Source organism: Helianthus annuus, chromosome 14, assembly GCF_002127325.2.
Source record: "Helianthus annuus cultivar XRQ/B chromosome 14, HanXRQr2.0-SUNRISE, whole genome shotgun sequence".
Taxonomy (NCBI): domain Eukaryota; kingdom Viridiplantae; phylum Streptophyta; class Magnoliopsida; order Asterales; family Asteraceae; genus Helianthus; species Helianthus annuus.
Genome location: NC_035446.2, coordinates 55655081 through 55679584, shown reverse-complemented (window position 1 = coordinate 55679584; position 24504 = coordinate 55655081). Strand labels below are relative to the sequence as shown.

Below are 24504 nucleotides of genomic sequence, written 5' to 3'. Positions count from 1 at the left end.
TACAAGAGTATAAAAATAGCATAAGTGTATTCGTGTTAGCCTTAGGAAAGGCACATAAATTTAATCAAAAGTATAGCTAGGAAGCATGCATGGTAGAGTACAAAGTTTTAAACAACAAATAAGAGGCAAAATTCCTAGAACTATAGATTAGGGCAAAAGCATGGCAATTTTCCTAATTCCCTATAGTTATGGCTCTGATACCAATCTGTCACACCCCAACCGATGGCGGAAACATCGGGATGAGACGAAGTGTGTAGATTGCTCAAAACGTCATAACACTATGTGACAATAATTAATTTAAATTCAAATTTCATTTCAAAACTAAATGTCATACATAATTCAAAAGGAAATAACAACTTTGTTTCATAACATAACATAACAAACAAAATGATAGATTAATCTAGGTGTGTATCTAGTCCACCCTAAACTTGTTTCATGAATCATCCATACTTCAATAATCAACCTGCAACATGTATTAAAATAGAGTTTCAATGCAAAAGCAAAGAGCGAGTATACTAGTTTGTTTACATAGCATAATAGAATAAAACTCATATCCAACATGAACATAACAAAATAGTTTCAACGTGCTAGTTTACGTAGTCCAAGTGATAGCCCAAGTTTCCCAATGCGTTTAAAGTACCTAACCCAAAGTTTAACGGGAGGTTGATATGTCTCCTCCTAACAATACCCCAAAGACTAACGGGGAGGTGCATTACTCCTATAGCGCTACTATTGTTAAGGCGGAACTACACACAAGAATTAAACGTTCACATTGCACAAAAAGTCTCAAGATTCACAAGTTTCATGTTTCATGTTTAAATGGATAGAGTAAGTTTCAAATAAGTTTCAAGTGTCACGTGCGTTTAATATAGAATACATGTTGCACCCAAAGTGTTTAAAAGTAAAAATGGGTTCGAGTATACTCACGGTTTACAAGTGGTGACTTGAAGTTCCGAGAGCAAGTTTGTAGATGAGTTAGTTTGGAGCACCTTGTCCTTCTACACAAGGAAACGTAGGTGTGTGAGTTTGGCGTATACGGAAGATTATAGATTCGGAGTTTTTTTAAAATATAAAGAAAGTAACATAGGTGAAAATAATCATCTTGTACACATAACTCTTGTTCTTGACACTATTGAAACTCAAAAGAGTTGGTATGATTTCATGGATTCTAAGATCCATTAGAGTCGTAACAAGGGCATGGTCATAGATGATGTAACGTCCACTTAACAAATAACTATTAAGTCATCATCAAGTCTTAGTTACTTAGATGTATACATATAGAATAACTTAGATATTATATAGTTTTACAAGTCTTAAGATTCAAGCATGAGGTAGGAGATTAATGTCTCCATTTAGGTACCTCTTTGTGTCATAGAATACATACATGAGGTAGGAAGAACAAGCTTCCATTTAGGCACCTCTATTGTTCACCACTACACTTGTTGTTATAAACAACAAGGAGGGTCATGAACATACAAGTATTAAGGTATTATCAACAACTAATCTATGGTAAAACATCAAGTAATGAGTGGATTCTTATGAAGGATAGCCCAAGCTAATCCAACCATCACACATTCAACAAGTTTCACATTTGAACATTACTTGTGGGTAAAACCCTAATTAAAACAGAAGGTTTATGAGGTTTTAACCTCTGATTTAGATGTCTCAACCATGTTTTTAAGCTTAACCAACCATGAGAGGGGTTGTAAGCATTAGGACATTGGTTTGAGATGTGTTTCACACAAGTTAGATGAAGTTTGCATAAGTTTGAAACAAAACAGAAAGTTTTAGTCCATTTTAGGGCAAATCCAAGCCTGATTCTTCCAAGGAAAAACCAAGGATTCAAACCCAAGGAAATAATAAAGCAATAGGAAGAAGAACCAAGTGATTTGGTTGAGAAATGAGCAAGTTACACTCACTTTAGTAAAGCTTCACGAATCTGTCCAAAACTCAGATTCTCAGCTGATTAGAGAGCAATTTAGTGAAGATTTAGGAGTTGTGAAAGTGTAAAGAGGGTTGGAGAAGGTGGGTATTTATAATGGAAGAGTTAGAAGGTGATTGGAGGTGATTAGAGGTGGATTAAAGGTGATTGGGTGAGGTTGGAGAGTTGGATTTCGTGCAAAATTTGAAAGAAAACACAAGTCTGCCGAAACAAGGCGCTCGCGTAGCGCTAGCAACCAGGCTATACCCGTCGCGCTACGCTAGCACATGGATTATGAAATTAAGTTTGAAAAATGACAATTTGGCCCCTGTAGTTCATAGTTTAGGGTTTTTAAGAGTTTTAGGGGATGTTCTTGTCATATAAGCATTGTTTAAGGGAAAGACAAGTATGATTATCATAAACCAAGTATAATTGAGTGCATGAATGTCGAAATTAAGTATCGTTCTCGTTCAAAACACGTTCAATGCATAAGTTTAGTTTAATTACAAGTTTCGCACATAGTTTTCAAGAATCATGATTAAACATAGACTGATTCACCAAATCGAACATACGAGTATACATAGAGTGCGTTTAACATAGATGTAACAAAATATAAGCTTCATTAATGATCCAAGTCTCGATTTGATAAAGATTATAAGGAAAGAAACGATTACAAGAATACAAAGTTTCCAAAAATAGAATTACGAATCAAACTTTCTATAAATGGAAAGTACAAAATAGCCGGGCGTTACAGTCTCCCCTCCTTTAGGAAATTTCGTCCCGAAATTTAGGAAGACGTAGGGAAAATATGAGGATACTTTGACTTCATATCCTTTTTGAGTTCCCATGTAAATTCAGCGCCACGTTTTCCTTCCCATCTAACTTTGACGATAGGAATCTTGCTGCGCCTTAATAGCTTGACTTCTTGCTCAACGATTTCCACTGGTTTTTCCACAAAATGCATAGTATCATTGATTTGAAGATCTTCGAGAGGAACTTGAAGTCCTTCATCAGCGAGGCATTTCTTTAGGTTCGAGACGTGGAACGTTGGATGAACGTTGCTGAGCTCTTGGGTTAAGTCGAGTCGATAAGCCACTTTACCAATCCTTTCGAGTATCTTGAAAGGACCGACATAACGAGGGGCAAGTTTTCCCTTTTTACCAAAATGAACCACTCCTTTCCAAGGAGATACTTTGAGTAGGACATGGTCCCCAACGTTGAACTCCATTGGTTTTCGTCCCTTGTCAGCATAGCTCTTTTGACGATTTCGAGCCTTGAGTAGATTGTCACGGATTTGGAGAATCTTATCCGTTGCCTCTTGTATGATCTCAGGGCCAGAAAAATGCTTATCACCAATCTCGTGCCAGCTTAAAGGAGATCGGCATTTGCGACCATACAATGCCTCGAAAGGAGCCATTTGAATACTAGAGTGGTAGCTATTGTTGTACGAGAACTCGATCAAAGGTAAATGCACATCCCAACTACCACCAAAGTCGATGACACAAGAACAGAGCATGTCCTCTAGGGTTTGGATAGTACGTTCAGTCTGTCCATCCGTTTGAGGATGAAAGGCCGTACTGAGATTTAAATGAGTACCCATAGCGGACTGAAAAGTTTGCCAGAGACGCGAAGTGAATCGACCATCACGATCAGAAATGATGTCGAGAGGAACACCATGATGGCGTATGACTTCATTGGTATAGATACGAGCAAGTCGTTCAACCTTGAAATCCTCACGAATGGGGATGAATTGTGCGGACTTGGTCAAACGATCAATGACCACCCAAATACTATCGTAACCAGCAGGTGTACGAGGAAGTTTAGTTATGAAGTCCATCGCAATGCTATCCCATTTCCAAACAGGGATCTCAGGTTGTTCGAGTAGACCAGAAGGTCGTTGATGCTCGGCTTTGACTTTCGAACAGGTAAGACACTTGGAAACGTACACAGCAATGTCTCTCTTCATACCAGGCCACCAACAGGATGTACGTAGATTATGGTACATCTTGTCGGCGCCAGGATGAATTGAGTACCTAGATTTGTGTGCTTCGTTCATGATAAGGTCACGAAGATCGTCGCGATCTGGGATCCAGACGCGATCACAACAATAGAGAAGACCATCAGGTTTCGAAACGAGTTGACTTTCAGAAGCTCCACGTATTTCTACAGCCATGGAACCTTCATTGATAGACGAGTATTGCGCTTCACGAATACGATTGTGAAGATCGCTCGAGATATGAAAACAACGAATGACATCTACATGAGCTTTACGACTAAGTGCATCGGCCACGACATTCGCCTTACCAGGATGGTAGCGAATCTCGCAATCATAGTCGTTAAGTAATTCCACCCAACGTCGTTGTCGCATATTGAGTTCTTTTTGGTCAAAGATGTGTTGCAGGCTCTTATGGTCAGTGAAAACCACACACTTAGTGCCATATAGGTAGTGTCGCCAAATCTTTAACGCAAAAACAACTGCGCCAAGCTCGAGGTCATGGGTAGTATAATTTTTCTCATGTATTTTGAGTTGGCGAGAGGCGTAAGCGATGACTTTGTCTCGTTGCATGAGCACACAACCAAGACCACGATTTGATGCATCACAATACACCACGAAATCATCATTCCCATCAGGGAGAGCGAGAATAGGAGCGTTGCAAAGCAAGTTCTTGAGAGTTTGAAAAGATTCCTCTTGCTCAGGACCCCAAGCAAAAGGTTTCTCCTTTTGAGTCAACGAAGTGAGAGGAACGGCGATCTTTGAAAAATTCGAGATGAATCGACGGTAATAACCCCCAATCCTAAGAAAGAACGGATTTCAGAAGGAGATTTAGGCGCGGTCCAATTCTTCACAGCTTCGATTTTTGCAGGGTCGACATGGATTCCTTTTTCACTAACAACGTGTCCAAGGAATTGAACTTCTTTGATCCAAAACTCGCATTTAGAAAACTTAGCGTATAAACGTTCACCACGCAAAAGTTCGAGTATAAGACGAAGATGACGCTCAAGATCGGCTCGAGATTTAGAATAAATGAGGATATCGTCAATAAAGACGATCACGAAGCGATCCAAGTAAGGTTTACAAACACGATTCATGAGGTCCATGAACACAGCGGGTGCGTTGGTTAAGCCAAAAGGCATAACCACGAACTCGTAATGTCCATAGCGAGTACGAAAAGCGGTTTTGGGAACGTCCTCTTCGAGGACTCGAAGTTGATGATAACCAGAACGAAGATCGATTTTGGAGAAACAGGTAGCGCCTTGAAGTTGATCAAAGAGGTCGTCGATACGCGGAAGAGGGTAACGATTCTTGACGGTGAGTTTGTTGAGCTCACGATAGTCGATACACATACGAAAAGAACCATCTTTCTTTTTAACGAAGAGCACGGGAGCACCCCAAGGAGAGGTACTTGGACGAATGAAACCCTTCTCGAGGAGTTCTTGAAGTTGCGAAGATAATTCTTGCATCTCGGAAGGTGCAAGACGATAAGGAGCCTTAGCCACAGGAGTTGCGCCAGGTACGAGATCAATACGAAAATCAACGGATCGAGGAGGAGGAGGACCGGGCAAATCTTCAGGGAAGATGTCAGGGAAATCGCGCACCACTGAAACATCACTTAGGCTCTTTCCCTTGCCTTTTTCTTCCACAACGTGGGCTAAAAAGGCAAAGTACTGTTTGCGTAAGTACTTGTTTGCTTGTGTGCAGGACATCAACTTTAGTCCCCTTGAAGGTCGGTCTCCATAAACGTGTAAAACATCACCAGAGGGAAGAGGTAAGCGAACGAATTTCTCGTGACAAGCGATTTCAGCATGATTCTTTTGTAACCAATCCATGCCTATGATGACGTCGAAACTACCCAGTTGCATGGGTATGAGATCGATAGAGAAAACGTGCTCGTTAAGAATAAGACGACAATCGAGGAGAAAGGAATCGACTAGGATAGACTTGCCATTGGCGACTTCAACGGAAAACGACTTAGGTAGCTTAGAGCGTGCACATTTTAACAATGATTCGAATTCTAAGGACACAAAGCTTTTGTCCGCACCAGTATCAAATAGTATCGAAGCATAAAAATGGTTAACAAGAAACGTACCGTTAACAACATCATTGTCGTTGCGTGCTTGATTTGCGTTTAGGTTGAAGACGCGTCCACGAGGAGGCTGCTGCTGCTCTTGGATCCATTGAGGGCATTGGGGACGAAGATGATTAACATCCCCACATTTGAAACATGCCCTAGCGGGTCTTGCGTTTTGGGGAGCAGGTGGAGCTTGTTGAGCTTGTTGAGCTGGTTGCGCTGGCTGAACTGGTTGAGCTGGCTGCCCTTGGCGACAATAGTTGATGGTATGACCATAACGGTTGCAATTTTCACAACGACGACACCTAGCATTAGCGGGATGATGGAAGTTACAAGTGGCACACTTGGGGTGAATCCCAGTGTACGGCTTGGGGGCATCAACAGGAGCAACAGGATTTGGGTTAACAGGCGACACAATCGCGTTACAAACGGGGTTTGATTGCTTTCGCTTCTTTCCCCTATTATTATTCGATTGTTGGGTAATTTGATGGGCTGGCTTAGAAGAAACGGGGTTTGCGGCTTGCTTATCGCGAACGCGATTGTTGTTCAAGGACGCGGCCAAACGGTAAATGTCTTCGATGCTATCGAGTTTGGCTGCCTCGATTGTGTCACGCATACTAGGGGGTAAACCATTGATATACTTGCTTTTCTTGCGATCAGGGGTCGAAACAAGGTGAGGGACAATGAAACTGAGTTGTTTGAAACGGGTGGTGTAAGCTAGGTTGTCATCACCAATCTGTTTTAATACCCAGAATTCTTCTTCCAACTTTCTTTGCTCATGCGGGGGACAAAACTCATCCATCATTAGGGCCTTAGTCTCCTCCCAGGTTAACGCATAAGCCAACTCGTTCGAACGTATGTTTCTTTCATTTGACCACCACTCAAGAGCGCGGGCTTGGAATACCCCGGTTGCGCTACGTGTCTTGAGTTCGTCAGGGCAATTGCTATTGATGAATGTGACCTCTATGCTGTCAAACCACTCAAGCATAGCGGTCACCCCATCATTGCCAGTAAATGGCTTGGGATTGCACGAAGAAAAGTGCTTAAAGTTGAACGAGGCGGGTTTGCGTATCTCGACCTTAGAGTCGACGGAAGAGTGAGGAGTTTCAGAGGCACGAATCTCGGAAATGACCTTTGGAACGACACGCGCAAATTGATCGGCCATGAAAGCCATCATCTTCTTGGTGGAGCGAGACTTTGACTTCTTAGACGCGTTGGAGAGACGAGAAGACATCTAAGATTTAAAGAACGAAATGAGTGAGACTTGGTCATAATGTTTGTTTATGAAAACGAAATGATCACATAGCATAAAGAGTCACATAGCATAAAGGTTCAAGTTGATTTTCATAGCATAAAAGTTTAAACGTTTCATATAGCATAGTCATGAATTCCACATAGCATAACATGAATAAACGAAAGCATTGTAAATTTAGTTTGTTCACGAGGGATTATTATTGTTTGTGATTGCGATAACGTGCGAAATGTTTAAAACGACATTTCGAAATGAACGAACGTTCAAGTATAAAAATCACATATAAATTGAGATACATAAAAGAGAGGCTCAATAAAACATTGGAGTGTTTCGGGTAGAGAAACGTCGACTATTCCAAAGTGGGTCGAAAGTTCTTTCGAATTAGAGATATTGTGCTTTGGCCTATAAGTAAGATACTCTCGTCGAGAAGCGATTAACGGTATCTTACCCTTCCGGTTACTACACATCTCTAAATGATTGAAACATTCGGGACTTTGGCGAGAATAAAAATCAAGGAATGGGACTTAATCGACAAGATGCGGGTTTCACCCCTAACTTGACGATTTCGTACCCTAAATGTGGTTGGTACTCGTCGACCAAAATAAATTTTGACACTATGACGAGGGTCCACTAGAGTTGAAATGGAAATTACCATTAAGTTGTGGATGTCACTCCTAGCTTAATGGTGAAATTTCGTGCAAAAAATAGATCAAAGGTAGAATGAGAGTCGTTTACCAAATTGTGGGTTTCACGCCTATTTTGGTAAATTCTTCTCGTTGGTGTTACAAGAGTATAAAAATAGCATAAGTGTATTCGTGTTAGCCTTAGGAAAGGCACATAAATTTAATCAAAAGTATAGCTAGGAAGCATGCATGGTAGAGTACAAAGTTTTAAACAACAAATAAGAGGCAAAATTCCTAGAACTATAGATTAGGGCAAAAGCATGGCAATTTTCCTAATTCCCTATAGTTATGGCTCTGATACCAATCTGTCACACCCCAACCGATGGCGGAAACATCGGGATGAGACGAAGTGTGTAGATTGCTCAAAACGTCATAACACTATGTGACAATAATTAATTTAAATTCAAATTTCATTTCAAAACTAAATGTCATACATAATTCAAAAGGAAATAACAACTTTGTTTCATAACATAACATAACAAACAAAATGATAGATTAATCTAGGTGTGTATCTAGTCCACCCTAAACTTGTTTCATGAATCATCCATACTTCAATAATCAACCTGCAACATGTATTAAAATAGAGTTTCAATGCAAAAGCAAAGAGCGAGTATACTAGTTTGTTTACATAGCATAATAGAATAAAACTCATATCCAACATGAACATAACAAAATAGTTTCAACGTGCTAGTTTACGTAGTCCAAGTGATAGCCCAAGTTTCCCAATGCGTTTAAAGTACCTAACCCAAAGTTTAACGGGAGGTTGATATGTCTCCTCCTAACAATACCCCAAAGACTAACGGGGAGGTGCATTACTCCTATAGCGCTACTATTGTTAAGGCGGAACTACACACAAGAATTAAACGTTCACATTGCACAAAAAGTCTCAAGATTCACAAGTTTCATGTTTCATGTTTAAATGGATAGAGTAAGTTTCAAATAAGTTTCAAGTGTCACGTGCGTTTAATATAGAATACATGTTGCACCCAAAGTGTTTAAAAGTAAAAATGGGTTCGAGTATACTCACGGTTTACAAGTGGTGACTTGAAGTTCCGAGAGCAAGTTTGTAGATGAGTTAGTTTGGAGCACCTTGTCCTTCTACACAAGGAAACGTAGGTGTGTGAGTTTGGCGTATACGGAAGATTATAGATTCGGAGTTTTTTTAAAATATAAAGAAAGTAACATAGGTGAAAATAATCATCTTGTACACATAACTCTTGTTCTTGACACTATTGAAACTCAAAAGAGTTGGTATGATTTCATGGATTCTAAGATCCATTAGAGTCGTAACAAGGGCATGGTCATAGATGATGTAACGTCCACTTAATAAATAACTATTAAATCATCATCAAGTCTTAGTTACTTAGATGTATACATATAGAATAACTTAGATATTATATAGTTTTACAAGTCTTAAGATTCAAGCATGAGGTAGGAGATTAATGTCTCCATTTAGGTACCTCTTTGTGTCATAGAATACATACATGAGGTAGGAAGAACAAGCTTCCATTTAGGCACCTCTATTGTTCACTACTACACTTGTTGTTATAAACAACAAGGAGGGTCATGAACATACAAGTATTAAGGTATTATCAACAACTAATCTATGGTAAAACATCAAGTAATGAGTGGATTCTTATGAAGGATAGCCCAAGCTAATCCAACCATCACACATTCAACAAGTTTCACATTTGAACATTACTTGTGGGTAAAACCCTAATTAAAACAGAAGGTTTATGAGGTTTTAACCTCTGATTTAGATGTCTCAACCATGTTTTTAAGCTTAACCAACCATGAGAGGGGTTGTAAGCATTAGGACATTGGTTTGAGATGTGTTTCACACAAGTTAGATGAAGTTTGCATAAGTTTGAAACAAAACAGAAAGTTTTAGTCCATTTTAGGGCAAATCCAAGCCTGATTCTTCCAAGGAAAAACCAAGGATTCAAACCCAAGGAAATAATAAAGCAATAGGAAGAAGAACCAAGTGATTTGGTTGAGAAATGAGCAAGTTACACTCACTTTAGTAAAGCTTCACGAATCTGTCCAAAACTCAGATTCTCAGCTGATTAGAGAGCAATTTAGTGAAGATTTAGGAGTTGTGAAAGTGTAAAGAGGGTTGGAGAAGGTGGGTATTTATAATGGAAGAGTTAGAAGGTGATTGGAGGTGATTAGAGGTGGATTAAAGGTGATTGGGTGAGGTTGGAGAGTTGGATTTCGTGCAAAATTTGAAAGAAAACACAAGTCTGCCGAAACAAGGCGCTCGCGTAGCGCTAGCAACCAGGCTATACCCGTCGCGCTACGCTAGCACATGGATTATGAAATTAAGTTTGAAAAATGACAATTTGGCCCCTGTAGTTCATAGTTTAGGGTTTTTAAGAGTTTTAGGGGATGTTCTTGTCATATAAGCATTGTTTAAGGGCAAGACAAGTATGATTATCATAAACCAAGTATAATTGAGTGCATGAATGTCGAAATTAAGTATCGTTCTCGTTCAAAACACGTTCAATGCATAAGTTTAGTTTAATTACAAGTTTCGCACATAGTTTTCAAGAATCATGATTAAACATAGACTGATTCACCAAATCGAACATACGAGTATACATAGAATGCGTTTAACATAGATGTAACAAAATATAAGCTTCATTAATGATCCAAGTCTCGATTTGATAAAGATTACAAGGAAAGAAACGATTACAAGAATACAAAGTTTCCAAAAATAGAATTACGAATCAAACTTTCTATAAATGGAAAGTACAAAATAGCCGGGCGTTACAAGTAAGCCTTACGCCTTGCTTTTGTACACGTTAGGACCTTATACTTAAATGAGGACGGTACAAAGGATAGATTTGGCACTAATTTTTGGGATCATGTTAAGGATAAATTTGATGAGGAAATGATCAAATATTGTCAAAGTGGATGGGTATATCGTTAGTTCGTGAAAGATTTCATAGAATTTGTCGTAGGTAGATGGACAATTTGGGAGATGACTAAACCGTTGAGGCTGTTGTTGAAGAATATTGTCCCGAATATGCACGAATTAATGGAAGACTGTTTACTAAGTTAGAAATTTAGAAACTTATAGTCGACCACATTTTTTATTAATTTTGTAATATGTATTCAAGTTAAACAAATTATATTGGAAGTTGGGGATTAATTTTTTTATTTTTGTTTTTATGTAATCTTTTTTTTTTTTTTTTTTTTTTTTTGTCAACCACTAAATGCATGAAAAAAATACGACCTGGTTTGGAACTGAAACTGTAATAGTACTGAAACCAAACCGAGACCGGGTCAAAAAACCAACTCTTAAACCGGCCAAATTGGCTTGGAAAGGAACGGAAAGCGACCCCCCCCCCCAACCGGTAGGTACCCCGCCAAACCGTTTTGAAACCGAAAAAAAGGTTAGAATGTGCATGGCCGTGCTTGGTCTTCAGATTTCCGGATTTTGCCTCATTTTTAGGTCTCTTTGACCTCTTTGCATCTGGAGCGTCTAAAAACCTACATTTTCAAGTAGGAACAATTTTTGTTGTGTATCCAATGATAATGCCCCAAAAGTAGAATAAAAAGGGAGTAAATATGCATGAAAAATATGTATAAGTGATGTCACATCATTTCCCACCTTGATTTATTGTAAAATTACTCGTTTCACTTTTAACCTTTTCCAAGCATTTCATCAACCACCACGTGACACTCTTGATTTGTAAGTTTAGATCATCCAAACTTTTACTTTGGTATCCTAAATGACACGAGAAGTATTTTGATAGAACATGTGTACTGGACATTGTGTACTGCTCAGTTGCATTTCATTGCCTTGCCAGATGCTTAGTCCATCAGTTTCAATTCAACTGAATTAGCTGATTAGTTGTAGAGGGAGCAATCTTGACCTAAAGCCTTCCAAGTGGGTCATTTTGGGTTGCTTTTAAAGTTATATGGGTTGGTTTGGGTAAGATATTTTAACTAAATGGGTCACAATGAGTCACTTGAAATTCCATCTTGTTATTTTGGGGTCAAAGCGGGTCGACAACATTAAAGAAATGGGTCGATGTGGGTCAGTGTCTTAAAGAAACGGGGCAGGTTTCGGATCGGAATGGGTTTTGAGCCGGCACAAGTATCCGCACGAGGCGAGTTGGCACGAAACGGGTTTTGGATCGGAACGAGTTTAGTTCAAATTGAGTTTCGGGCCGAGACGGGTTTCGGACGACCCAGGTTTTGGATCGGAACGGGGTCAGTTCAGGACGGGTTTCGGGTCGACACGGGTTTCTGCATGGAACAGGTTTCAGATCTCAACGGGTTTTGGGCCGACACGAGTTTCCACACGAGACGAGTTTCAGGTCGGGACGAGTTTCGTACCGTTTCGACGGGAACCGTTTCAACGCGAACCATTTCGACCGTACCCGTTTCGACCCATACCATTTCGACTCGACCCGTTTCGACGCGAACCATTTCGACCTTACCCGTTTCGACCCATACCATTTCGACTCGACCCGTTTCGACGCGAACAGGGTCGAAACAAAGATTCAAACAATACCTCTTAAAACAAATTATTTATGACAAACTTCACCTTTGGACTATAAGGAGTCAATTCAGTCACCAATAGAGAAAACCAAACTAATGCATAGATCAGGATCATGTAACTCTGCATCGATAATACATGTCCAGTAAAAGCAAAGCAAAACAAAAATTCATTGGTAAAAGAAGTTGATTATCCACCCAAGGGTATTAACGACTTGTATCTATCGATTCTTCAAAAGGATCCAGGGTGAGGGGCAAAACCGTTTTTAACAAAAGAAAGCATGCAAATATGATAAAGTATATGATAAGACTACGGGTCGACAGTTGAAGTTAAACACGCTTGACTGACGATTGTTGCTTCTTATCGACATCCATAGGCTTAGCTGCCTTTGAGGCTTTCTTATCAACAACATCCACAGCCTTTCTTTTGTCTTTCTTCTCTCTCTTCTTCAAAGATGTCATGCGCGCCTTCAAAATGGTAGCATATGATGCTTGAAACCGTTGATGGTCCTTTGTTCCGACCTGTTTGTTATTCAAACCAAAATCATCATGTTCAAGCAGTGTAACTATTTTGCGTACTATCACTTTATTTGGTCAAATCGGTCAAAGTCATCCTAAGTGTTGTATTCAAATGCATAGAACCTCCAAATTGTTATATTAAAGATATTAGTCAATAATATAGTTTTTGTAATCATATAATACATAAATATTTATAGAAAACTTTAAAAAAATAAATAGTAAGTTATGCAGGTCAGCCGACCTCACCCAACCCATTTTGATTGGTTACCCAACCCGCAAAAAACATCATTCATAGAAGAAAAAAACATAAAAAATGAAAGAAAAAAAAAACTTGGTTTAAACTTATTACCAATGTGGAAATGTTCTTCTTTCCATCAGTTGCCCTAACAAGACATTTGAACTCAAGTTCTTTACCAGCACTTGTTATCTTATTCCTTTGCACCTTAGACTTGTCAGAGGCTGAAAAAAAAACTACAATCAATATTTTGAACAGAAAACAGTAGTTGGAGAAAAAAACATCGAAGGTCAGAGAAACAAAAGAAGAAGAAAATTACAGTGTTTCAGTGTAACCCACACAGATCCCTTTTCTGTTGTGTGCTCAAACATAGTAGTTAGTTCATTGAGGAACGGGTCGAGCTGTAAACGTACCTGACATTTTACAGAACAGCAAGCAATTCAGACATGTTCCAGATATAGAAATAGTTTATCAACAAATCTTATATATTCATGTTACGGCCACTTTGTTGATAAAATGTCAGTACTAATCGATCACGACATGCAATAATATAAGACAATATTTCGATCACTTACATATGCCCGCCTTCTTCTAGTACCTAATGCTTTACTCAAACCATCTAAATCAAGTATGCATATAGTTTATACTTGTTAGTAGACAGTTTGGGTCCATAAACTTATAAAAAGATTGACTTGGCTCGTAAATTGTGTTTCATCTCAAACTGGTGGAATAAAAAAAGTTAATCAAACTGGTGGAATAAAAAAAGTTAACTAAAAGGGTAACGGGTCAAGCAGGTTGAAAGTTGCCAAAAGTCTATTTATTAATAGGTATAACCTCCTAACATCTTATTCCAAGATTCGGATTACTACTGTGATAATAGTGTTTTTGTAACCACATCTAGCGGATTCATTATCTATCTATTGGGTCAAGTTATTCTACAAAGGCTTCTAATTGTAAGAAGTGTAAGAAGGATTTATAGAGTGACAAGTGTCCAATAACCTAAAACTAAACCCACTACATCACCACCAAAAACCTAAACACCCACCCCACCACCACCCAAAAACCTAACCCCCCCCCCCCACCCCCGGCAAAAAAACAAAAAAAAAAAAAAACTATACCTCACCAAAAAACCCCCAAAAAACCTAACCCCCCCCCCCAAAAAAAAAAAATCTAAAAAAAAACTAAACACCCACCCCCCACCCTCCACCCCCTCGGCAAAAAAAAAAAAAAAAAAAATTTTAGGGTGGGTGATGGGGGGGGGGGGGGGTTTAGGTTTTTGGTGGTGGTGGATGTTTAAGGTTTTTTTTTTTTTTTTGTAGTGGGGTTTTTTTTGTGTAGTGGGTTTTTTTAGGTTATTGGACACTTGTCACTCTATAAATCCTTCTTACACTTCTTACAATTAGGATCCTTTGTATTTGATCCTAATCCTCTATTATATATCTAAGAAATGCTACTGGTCAACCCAAACCGACATATTACATATGGTATCAACACAAGAAACCGGTGTTAGGATGGATTGAACACACACACGAAAGCAGTAAACGACACGAAGATTTAAAGGGGTTCGGTCAGCTGACCTACGTCCACCGTGCTGCAACTAGGGTTTCATTATTATTCAGGAGTGGCTCTGTCAACTGTCTCCTCTTCACATGATCAAACAATCTCAAACTCCCCTCTTTTAACTTGTCTGATATACTAGCTACTCCTAACCAATCCCTAAAAGACTCTCAATAAAATTATGTTTTTTAAATAAACAAAATGAACCTGGTTTTGCTGCCATTGTTGATTAATTCATGAGATCACATCAAGCACACACTCTCCAGTAGCTTAAGATCTATATGCTATCTTTAATAAAATCCAAGAGCAATCTAGAATGCCCTTAAGCAGCACAATAACAACACAATCTTAAAAGTTGAACAAAGTACAAACAAAGTTCTTGCAAGTTGGAAAAAGAGGCTAAATTATCTCCCTCACAAAGATACTTTCTAGAAAGTTCATAAAAGAGTCAAGGATTATACGCTAAGCTGTATAATGAAACAAGACTAAAAATCTGCCATCCAAGAACAGTCAGCAATTTATTATATGTACTAAGACCCAGCCTAAACAAGCCAAAAAAAAAAACAGTCTAAACTACTCTAACATAGCCAAGGTTTAAAAGAACGGAAACGAGTTTCGAGGCATTTTCCCTTCGCCTCACGAGAAGTAAGCCTCGAGGCGAAACGAGGCGTAAGGCCGAGGCGATATTAATAAATAAATATAAAAATTATATATATTATAAAAATAATACTACTAACTAATTTCATCATCAGATTCATCAAAAACACATGAAATGCTTGAAATCTTGGTTTTAAAAAGCGAGAGGCGCACAAAAGCGACGAGGTCTAAAATTGAGGCGCAAAGTGCAAAGCGCAAAAGCGGTGGGCTTTTCGTACCCGAGGCGCAAGATGTTTATATAATTTTTTTATATATCCCATACATATCCCATAGGTTTTTAGCTTCCTTTAACCAAAATATAGCTATAAGTATGGCTTTTATACAATTTTAATTACATGTACAAGTCAAAAAACCCAAGGTACAACATTTTTATGCAATAAAACGCCCAAGTTACATGAGGCGCGCGCCTCAGGCCAAAAAGCCCACAAAAAAACATCAAAAAATGCGCTTTTTGGTCGCTTCCTGTAATTACACAAGGCGAGAAGCAAAAAAGCCCCAAGCCCTGCGCCTTGCGCCTAGGCGCGCTTTTTAAAACCAAGCTTGAAATTGACACAAAAAGTCAAAAACATCAAAAACAACTATCAAAATCCCTTGAGGCGCAGCTTTCTTAGCGCCTCAGCCCCTCTGAGGCGCATATACATTAAAAACACCATGAGGCGCGCCTCAGACTCGTTTTTTGGCCGTTTCGCCTCGAGGCGCGCCTTGAAGCGCACACCTCAAACGTTTTTTAAAACCATGAACATAGCCAAAAAAAAGGCTGACTCAGGCGTGCGCTTTTAAGTGCCATTGACAACCTAGGTTTTGGCCTGAACCCCGCTCAATGATTTGGCCAACCATAGAAAGTATTAAGAGTAATTTCGGTTTGTGAAAAGTGCTAATTTACCAGCTCAGCAACATGGATGTTCAACTTTAAAGGATTGTATCCAGACAAAAAAGATATGAGTTCCTATATTGATTCAAATTTAAAATATTTCTTGAATAATCTGTGACCAGAAAAACATTTTGACTCCTAATCTAAAATGCCAGCAGACAATGGTGGTTATAAACCCAACCTTATAGATCATGTGTATACATAATTAACCAGAACACTGGAATTAATGGCTGTTAAAGATAACATCAATGTATATAACCTAAACAACAATTGTATCATCAAGAGTAAAAATGCACATTATATAAAATAACAATGCACAACAAAAGTTAGGGTTTAGATTGACCGAGTTCCATATCATCAACACAGAAGATCCGTAACTTGATGGTAGATCATATCGAATTCATATAAAGTTTTTACAGAGAGTAAAGTATAGATCGTAAATTGAAGAATGAACCTAGCGAGCGAGCGAGCGTCAGAAGCATATAAATTATAAAGTGATAGAATGAGTTACCATGAGGATCGCCGGCAGTTGAATCGTAGGGGCGAAATTCGTCAACGTCGAGGGCCAAGTGGTAAGGAGGAGGATGTTAATGGAAACTAGAAATCTGCAACAATACATGCAAAATCAACAACAATTGATCAAAATCCTAAGATTAATAAGCTACATAAATCTTCAATTTTTCCATCTAATTGTAAAACGGATGACAGATCACGAGAGTTTACTGCTAAATAACAGCTAGGGTTTAGATTACGAATGTTAATAGTAGATTTACACGAATGGTGATCGAAGATGTTGCAATAAAAGGAGATTGAAATGCGGATAGATCAACTTACATACAGAGGATTTATGAAATTAGGGTTTGGTTTGCACGATTTGATATATGAGGCGAAGGGGTGTGTTTTTTTTTTTTTTTTTTTTTTTTTTTAACGGCTAGACGAACAACTGGTGGGCTTTCGCACCAAACTCAGAGGTACACGAGAGACTCGGGTTCGAAATCAGGAGACCCTTCATTTTGGGCTAGGTACATCCTGGCCCTCAATCCACCTGAGGGTAACAACCCACTCAGAATGGATATCATAGGTATTTCATTCTCATCCGGTCCGCTTCAGAAGGAAACCACGCAACCATGGCTAGTGTAAACCCCCCCTGACCTCACCTCTTGTGGTGAGTGGGGATCGAACTGCCGCCTCTATTGAGGACAACAATCTTTTCCACCACTGCACCAAAGGATCATTGGCGAAGGGGTGTTTGGCCTAGCTTTTTTTAACAAAGCTTATAGCTTTTTTTACAAAATAAGCTTAATTTGGTGTTTGGTTTAACTTTTTAAGCTTATGCTTATTAGCTTATATAAGCTAATTTGAAAAAGCTTATTTGAAGATGGTTTTTTAGCTTATTTGAAGAAGCTTCTTTGTGTCAGGATAAATGATATAAAATAAGCTATAAGCTAATCCAAACACTTAATAATAGCTTATCAAATGATAGAAAATAAGCTATAAGCTACTTTAAAATATAAGCATAAGCCAAAAATAAAAGATAGGCCAAACACCCCCGAAGACGTGTTCTTGATTTGCGGGATCTGCAGCTGGATCTCGCGATTAGAGGAATGACCGGGGGGAAATGTGAGAATTAAGGGAATAAAAAGCGAGGGGTGTTGAGTACATGATTAGCAATAATAATATCAAAATAAGCATGTTAATATATTACTAGTTTATAAACCCGCGTACTACATAATAATGTAAACTAGTGTTAAGCCTCCGTGTTGCGAAGATGGGCGTAAAACCGTAATTGTGCCCCCAGGGGTTTATTGGTGAGGCTAATCAGAAACCATGAAAGAAAATAACGATAACGTTTTCAATAATATCAATGTGTAAACCTTAAACCATAAAAAACTAAACTCATTTAACTCTTGTGGCTGAAATTATAAAAAACCAAAGTTTGTTACAACATTCAAAACCCCTAAAGTTTACTATGCTTATGAAAAAAAAAAAAACAAAACAAAATACACAAAAAGACAATTTTGGCACTATTCATCCAAATGTTAGAAATTAATATATATGAACAATTAGGGCCAGCGGACGCCATCTTCTTTTTCTTTTCTTCTTTATTTGCTTAAACTTTTTTTTTCTTTCTTAACATATATTTATATAAGGGTGTTTTTAATTTTTAACTTTCTAACGTGTTAATTGTCAATTTTGATCTTCTTTAAAACACCTTAATATATTTTCTTATAATTCGTGTTAAGCGGTTTAAGGTTAACGATCATAGGCTAAAACTTTTTGTTGAAGGACCGACCGAGGAGAGTGAGGAAGAGGTGATTGATCGCTCGGTTGCTAATACTTGAGAGGGTTAACACACTTGAGTTTTTCCCGAGTTGAAGAGTTTGTATTTGTTTTTGTATATTTTTCTTTTTCAGTTTGTGTCGGTTTTGGTCGGACATACTAAACAGTTTGTTGAGATTCGTTGCTCATATGTGAAGATAGCAAATTTCGGAGAACAAGTAAATGCGTTTTATTTTTATAAAAAATATGAAAAAAAATTAAAAAGAGGCCTTACGGACTGCAAGGGTTCCCAATATGGTCCGCCAAGGGACCATAATTTTCAAAAAAAAATAAAATAAAAGCCTTGCAGACCGCAAAGCTAATCCTATACGGTCCGCAAAGGGCTACCAGATCCTAAAAAACAAACCCCCAAACTGGGTCGTCTGTTTCACCTCACCACCATTCTCCACCCTAAATCACCACTAATGTAACACCCAAAAAACGGGTTTGGTAATCAAATCATGATAATACTAAAAGACGGGTAAAGTACCGTAGCTGGTAAAAGTTAACCCGTAAAACAAAATAACTAGGAATAAATTTACCTAGTTAGTAAGGTGTAAATATGTAATAAAACATGTATAAAAATTAACTCGCCATAATATTGCTAAATAATATTTTATTTGTCTTGACTGACTGCGTTGTTTGTATTTTGCAGTATACGCACGTAATTGTACAGTATGCGCTTAAATTCGCCAAATAGAGATTTTAAGCGTTTTAGTTAATTTTTTCTTCACGGATATGATTAAAAATAGCATTTTAATTATAACGAAATATTTTTAGGATTTTAATATGTCACACCCCTAATTTCCACGTGTCACTGGTGGGCCCGGTGGGGGATTAACGTGACGTAGTTGATATCATCATAGTCAAACAACACAAATTATAATGCACAACGGAAGCAAAGATAGATTCATTTCAACTTAAATTATTGTAATATTCGAGTATCACAAAATGTCGAAATAGAATCCACATGCAGAATCAAATAAACAGGAAACTTCATTTCAACAGACTTCATGCATCCTAAGCTTGCGAGACTTCTATGGATGCTTAAGGAGTGACCAGCCTATTACGCGTAGTACCTGCACTTAGTCTTTTTGGAAAATACGTCAGTTTACACTGGTAAATACAATTTAACTGACTCATTTTGAAAATGTTTAAAATTGATTTAAATGCTCATGGCATAAAACTTTTTATAACTTGGGATAATTATTTGCTTAATAATCTTGTAAAAGAATTACATGTTCGTTCTGCGTTCGGTAGCCCGGCTCGTGCCGGGTTAAAGATTAATAGACACACCACTTAATATAATTCCGCCGCGAGACTTCTCTCGTACCGATGATTATACATGTTGTACAACACTACGGGTGTACGCCTACACCCGAGTGCTAAGGTCGTGGCCATTCTTTGAATGATGCCAAGGATATCCGGGACATGGTCATTAAGCCCCCAAAGGCGTTAAACAAACAAAACAGCATTTTCAAACGGGTTAATTTGACTGCACATAACCAAGACCGGTTAAGGTCAATTCCCCGACCAAGCGGTATTTTATATACCGTACCCCAAGCCCGTATAGGGAAAATAAGTTAAACGTATTTACCTGAGCAAAGTATAAACCAATATAACGAGTGCACGTAGCTTTTACTGGGCTCCTAGATCTGGAAATTAAGGTTTTAATAACCTATTAGAATCCTAAAGGGTCTTAAGCTTAGACCGGTTAGTTTTATATAAAGATTACGGTTTTAAACGCACAATAAGGCGAAGACCGTTTTAGAATGTGGTTTTGACCCAACAAGCTTGCACACTTGTTTTATATGGGTAATATAATCACATTCTGAATTTTGAGACCAAAAAGATATGGTTTTACCCGTTTCGGCTAAAATGGCCAAACTAGTCACATAAGCCGATCCGAACGCGTATAATGCGTAACGAGTAACCATAAGAGTCAAATACAAGTTTCTGAAGTCAATATGCTTAAAATATGTTGTGATATCAGAATGATACCTTCCATTATGCCCCAAATGGTTATAAACCAAAACTATGCCTCAAAAGGGCGTTTTGGTCATTTTATAAGGTGTAAAAGGGTTAAAATGATAACCTGAGTTACAGGTCTGATTTAATTAGTAAATATATTTAATTTACTAAGTTATAACAGTAGGGTATCAAATTTATGTGAAATTTATTATTTTTAACCTTACTATGCACCGTAGGGGCATTTTGGTAATTTCACATGTGCCTAAAAGATCAATTCTGGAATTCTGAGTTCAAAACATTTGCCTACTGTTTAAAATATAAAATTTCACTAATTACATCAGTAGGTTCAACCCCTTAAGCTTAATAAGGTTCTAGTGCACACTTATGCGTTTAAAAATGCCTAAAAGGCGATTTGGAGCCGTTTCCGGGTTTTCTGTAAAAAGATGATATTTTTAATATTCCAGAAGGCTCAAAATAATTTATTTATCATAACAAATCAGTAGAAATTGGTTTTAGGTCAAAAGGATTTGTAAAACTCATTTTATGGCTAAAAAGGGTAAAACCGGCATAAACCGAATTAATCTTAGAACACTAAGTTATGTTCAGCCTAAAAATAAATAAAAATCACCAAAAATCCCAAAATATTATTTTATAACAGTGGGTAAAAAGTTTGGTATAAAAATTTGGGTTTTGATAGGCTATACATAATTTACGCTATTTAATTATCAAAGAAGCCCTTAATTACGCTATTGAGCATAACTCTTAATCTAGACCTCAAACTGACTTCAAATTTTGGTTGCAAGTTTATAAATCAGTAGCTAAGGTGCTTACCCTTTTACATTTTCAAAAATCACGTTTTAAGGTCAAATGGGCATAATGGTCAACATATAAGCGATTAACGGAAACATGCATGTGAATAGGATATCCAATGAACCAAGTTGTATAAACTCAGAGAGTTATACTAATATGTAAATAGGTTCAAAAGAAGCTCTAAGGCAATCCTAATCTTGGCTTAAACGGGTCAGAACTGAAAGTCAAAGCAGAAGTCAAACTTTGCGACTTTCGGTTCCAAACCGAGCCTAAACTGAAAATTGTCGAGTTGAACATGTTGGAACATGTTCTTACATTAATTACCAAGTTATTTTACTGATCAAATAGGTTTCATGTAACCTACATTGCTAATTATGCATTAATTCGCAAATAACCTTTCTGTTGACTTTTTATAATAAACTTTGACTCGACAATTAACATAGTTAGAGTGGGATTCTGGAAATACCCTTTTGAGGGTTTGTTACCCACATAATTACCTACTTAAAGGTATCTTTAATTCGTGATTTGACAGAGCACATTATAATTAATCACGAAGTCAAACCTTAATTACGACGGTTTGACTTTTAGCTAATTAACTAAGCTAGAAAGGATTAAGGGAGGTTAAGGGCACTTACAAGAGTCCTAAGAAGGATTAGGGACCTAATGAAAGTTGGTTGCTGTCCAGGGAAGCTCCAGAGAAGTCTTGAACCAATGTTTCAAATGAGCATGTAAAGTGTTCACAACTTCAAGCTCTTATATAGTGAACCTTGGGGTCCAAGATGATGCCAAGATAGTCTAGAGTGGTTACAAGATCATCCCAGGTGTCTCTATGATGCTATAAACTGCCTAGCAAGTCCCTGGTTTTGAAAACCATTCATTTAAGTCGGTGTAACAGGCTGAACAGGCAGCTGTCCATTTTCTGCTGCCAGCGACTGCCTTACGGACCTTAAGCTTAAGGCCTTGCGGTCCGTAAGCTCCTCTTGCGGACCGTATGCTGAAACAGTTACGGTCCGTAACCGACCCTTGCTGAAATCGCCCAGGTACCCTCCTTACGGACCGTAAGACTAGGGCCTTGCGGTCCATAACCGGTGATCAGAGGACAAAACTTTTAAAACTTTTAAGTCATGACCATGCAACCAAAACAATTCCGAATTCAGTCCATCTTTTTCAGTTGTGGGGCCATCTGCTCAGCCATTGCATGCTTGGATGGTTCTTACATGTCCCCTCCTTTATTTGACTTCTTAAGGGACTTGCAAGATGACGGAAATACCAAGAACATGTCTTGGATTCTCATAATAGTTTAATAAGCTACATAACTATTCTTGATTCCCTATTTATAAGGACTTTATTTAGCATTTTCAGTAGTAACAAACCTACTAATCCGAAGTTCATAATAAAGATGGAACTTTATTTATTTGGAACAACTGGTTGGCATATAAGATGTTTATCAAACAATTTAAGGGTCTTGGGATTTATGAATTCGGGTCGCTCAGAGGTGTTTTAATAACATGTCGCCCCTTGGGTCGTTCAGAGGTATTTTAATAACATGACGCCCTTTTTATTAAAAATCCTACCATACATCTTTTTATTTGACCCGGTTTTCCTGACACGTCTGTCTCTCATGACACGTGTCTTTATTTTATTGGACAGGAATTTCCGAGGTGTTACATAATATTAATTGGGCGGTCCTCGACGTTCATTTCGCATTTTGTTCGTTACGCGATAATCGTTTATCTTTTATTATTGCCAACATAATTTTTAACGAAGTTGAAATTTACCAACACATCAAATACTATATATTAACACCAAATTCAATAAGATATTGTCTTTATTTATTCATAATAGGGATGAGCAATTGATATAAAATACCGTCCCGATCCCGATCCCGATCCCGATTTTTTCGGTACCGGAATCGGTATCCACTTTTTGTCATTTTCGGTATTGGTACGGTACGGTATCGGTAAAATACCGAATTTTACCTTTAAAATACCGATACCGTACCGACATATTTCGGTATCAGTATCGGTGCCAAGTTTACACAAAATTCGGGATCGGTATTAGATCAGGACAGTATCGGTATTTGCTCATCCCTAATTCATAACACGTGTCACACTAGTACAGTACATACTCAAAATAGCCGGGTGTCACATGAATTGCATGTTTGTTTTCAAAATAAGTTATACATATGAATATAAACACCCCATGAATAGTGATCACATTTTTAAAATATTATTTTTATTTTTTATCTATCTTTTTATGTATTCTATGTAATTTTTTAATAACATGTCATTTATCACTTAATTTAATTTATTTTTTACAACTTGCGTACGTTAACTTTAATTTTTTTTTAACTCCCAACTATATTTTTTAAAGCACATATGAATATAAACACCCCATGAATAGTGATTAACATTTTTAAAATATTATTTTTATTTTTTATCTATCTTTTTATGTATTCTTTGTAATTTTTTAATAACATGTCATTTATCACTTAATTTAATTTATTTTTATAACTTGCGTACCTTAACTTTTAAATTTTTTTTTAACTCCAACTATAGTTTTTAAAGCCTTGATGAATAGTGATCATATTTTTTTAAGTATTCTTTTTAATTTTTGATCTAAATTTTTAAGTATTTTTTTTTAATTTTTAATAACATGTTATCCGCAGCTATATTTTTTTTCAATATTACGATATATTTTTTATTAGAAAGGGATACTTGCCGCTATCGTAGCAAATTGAATCGAAGAATGTTAATTTATTTTTGGTTTTCAAAACAATACAATTTTTTGTATATTAAACTATACGAGTGCCGGTAACAATATTAAAAAAACGTAATTTTTTTAGTCGTAAAATATATGAGTATCAATACGTGGAACATAACTGTTTTCGACCAAACGACAATGGTACCGATATCGGTAGTAGCAGAACCAATACTCTTTTTTTTTATCATTTTCGATTGATGTAAAACACGTGTCGATATCGTTTTGGACATATCACGACGTCATATTTGTAGTTTTTTCTTTCAGTTGTTATAGCACCGAAACGAACAGAACTGATACCAACTAAGCTCTCGTTGCACAGCGCAGGGGAAAACCACTAGTTACTCTTATTGAATTTAGATTTACTCAC

At 37.5% G+C, this 24504-nt stretch overlaps 1 protein-coding gene across 4 annotated transcripts; it reads right to left on the bottom strand.

Annotated features, from left to right (window-relative positions):
• Positions 1-12519: 12519 nt before the first annotated feature.
• On the bottom strand, positions 12520-17219 carry LOC110908344 (signal recognition particle 14 kDa protein). Of its 4 annotated transcripts, none has more exons than XM_022153270.2 (5): positions 17109-17219; positions 16786-16879; positions 13509-13602; positions 13304-13413; positions 12520-12957 (listed from the first exon to the last, which is right to left on the bottom strand). In XM_022153270.2, the coding sequence occupies exons 2-5, from the start codon at positions 16786-16788 to the stop codon at positions 12766-12768; spliced, it is 399 nt and encodes a 132-aa protein (XP_022008962.1). In that variant the 5' UTR covers positions 16789-16879; positions 17109-17219; the 3' UTR covers positions 12520-12765. The 4 variants fall into 4 exon arrangements, with proteins under 4 accessions (XP_022008962.1, XP_022008963.1, XP_022008965.1 ...); XM_022153271.2 differs by having other exon boundaries at positions 17048-17152; XM_022153273.2 differs by having other exon boundaries at positions 17113-17152.
• Positions 17220-24504: the final 7285 nt, after the last annotated feature.

What these genes read in the sequence shown, in the direction of transcription:
- LOC110908344 (XM_022153270.2), bottom strand. An exon ending in GTGGGTTACACTGAAACACT is followed by an intron (nt 13,414 to 13,508) that starts GTAATTTTCTTC and finishes TTTTTTTTTCAG; the next exon opens with CCTCTGACAAGTCTAAGGTG. An exon ending in AGAAGAACATTTCCACATTG is followed by an intron (nt 12,958 to 13,303) that starts GTAATAAGTTTA and finishes AATAACAAACAG; the next exon opens with GTCGGAACAAAGGACCATCA.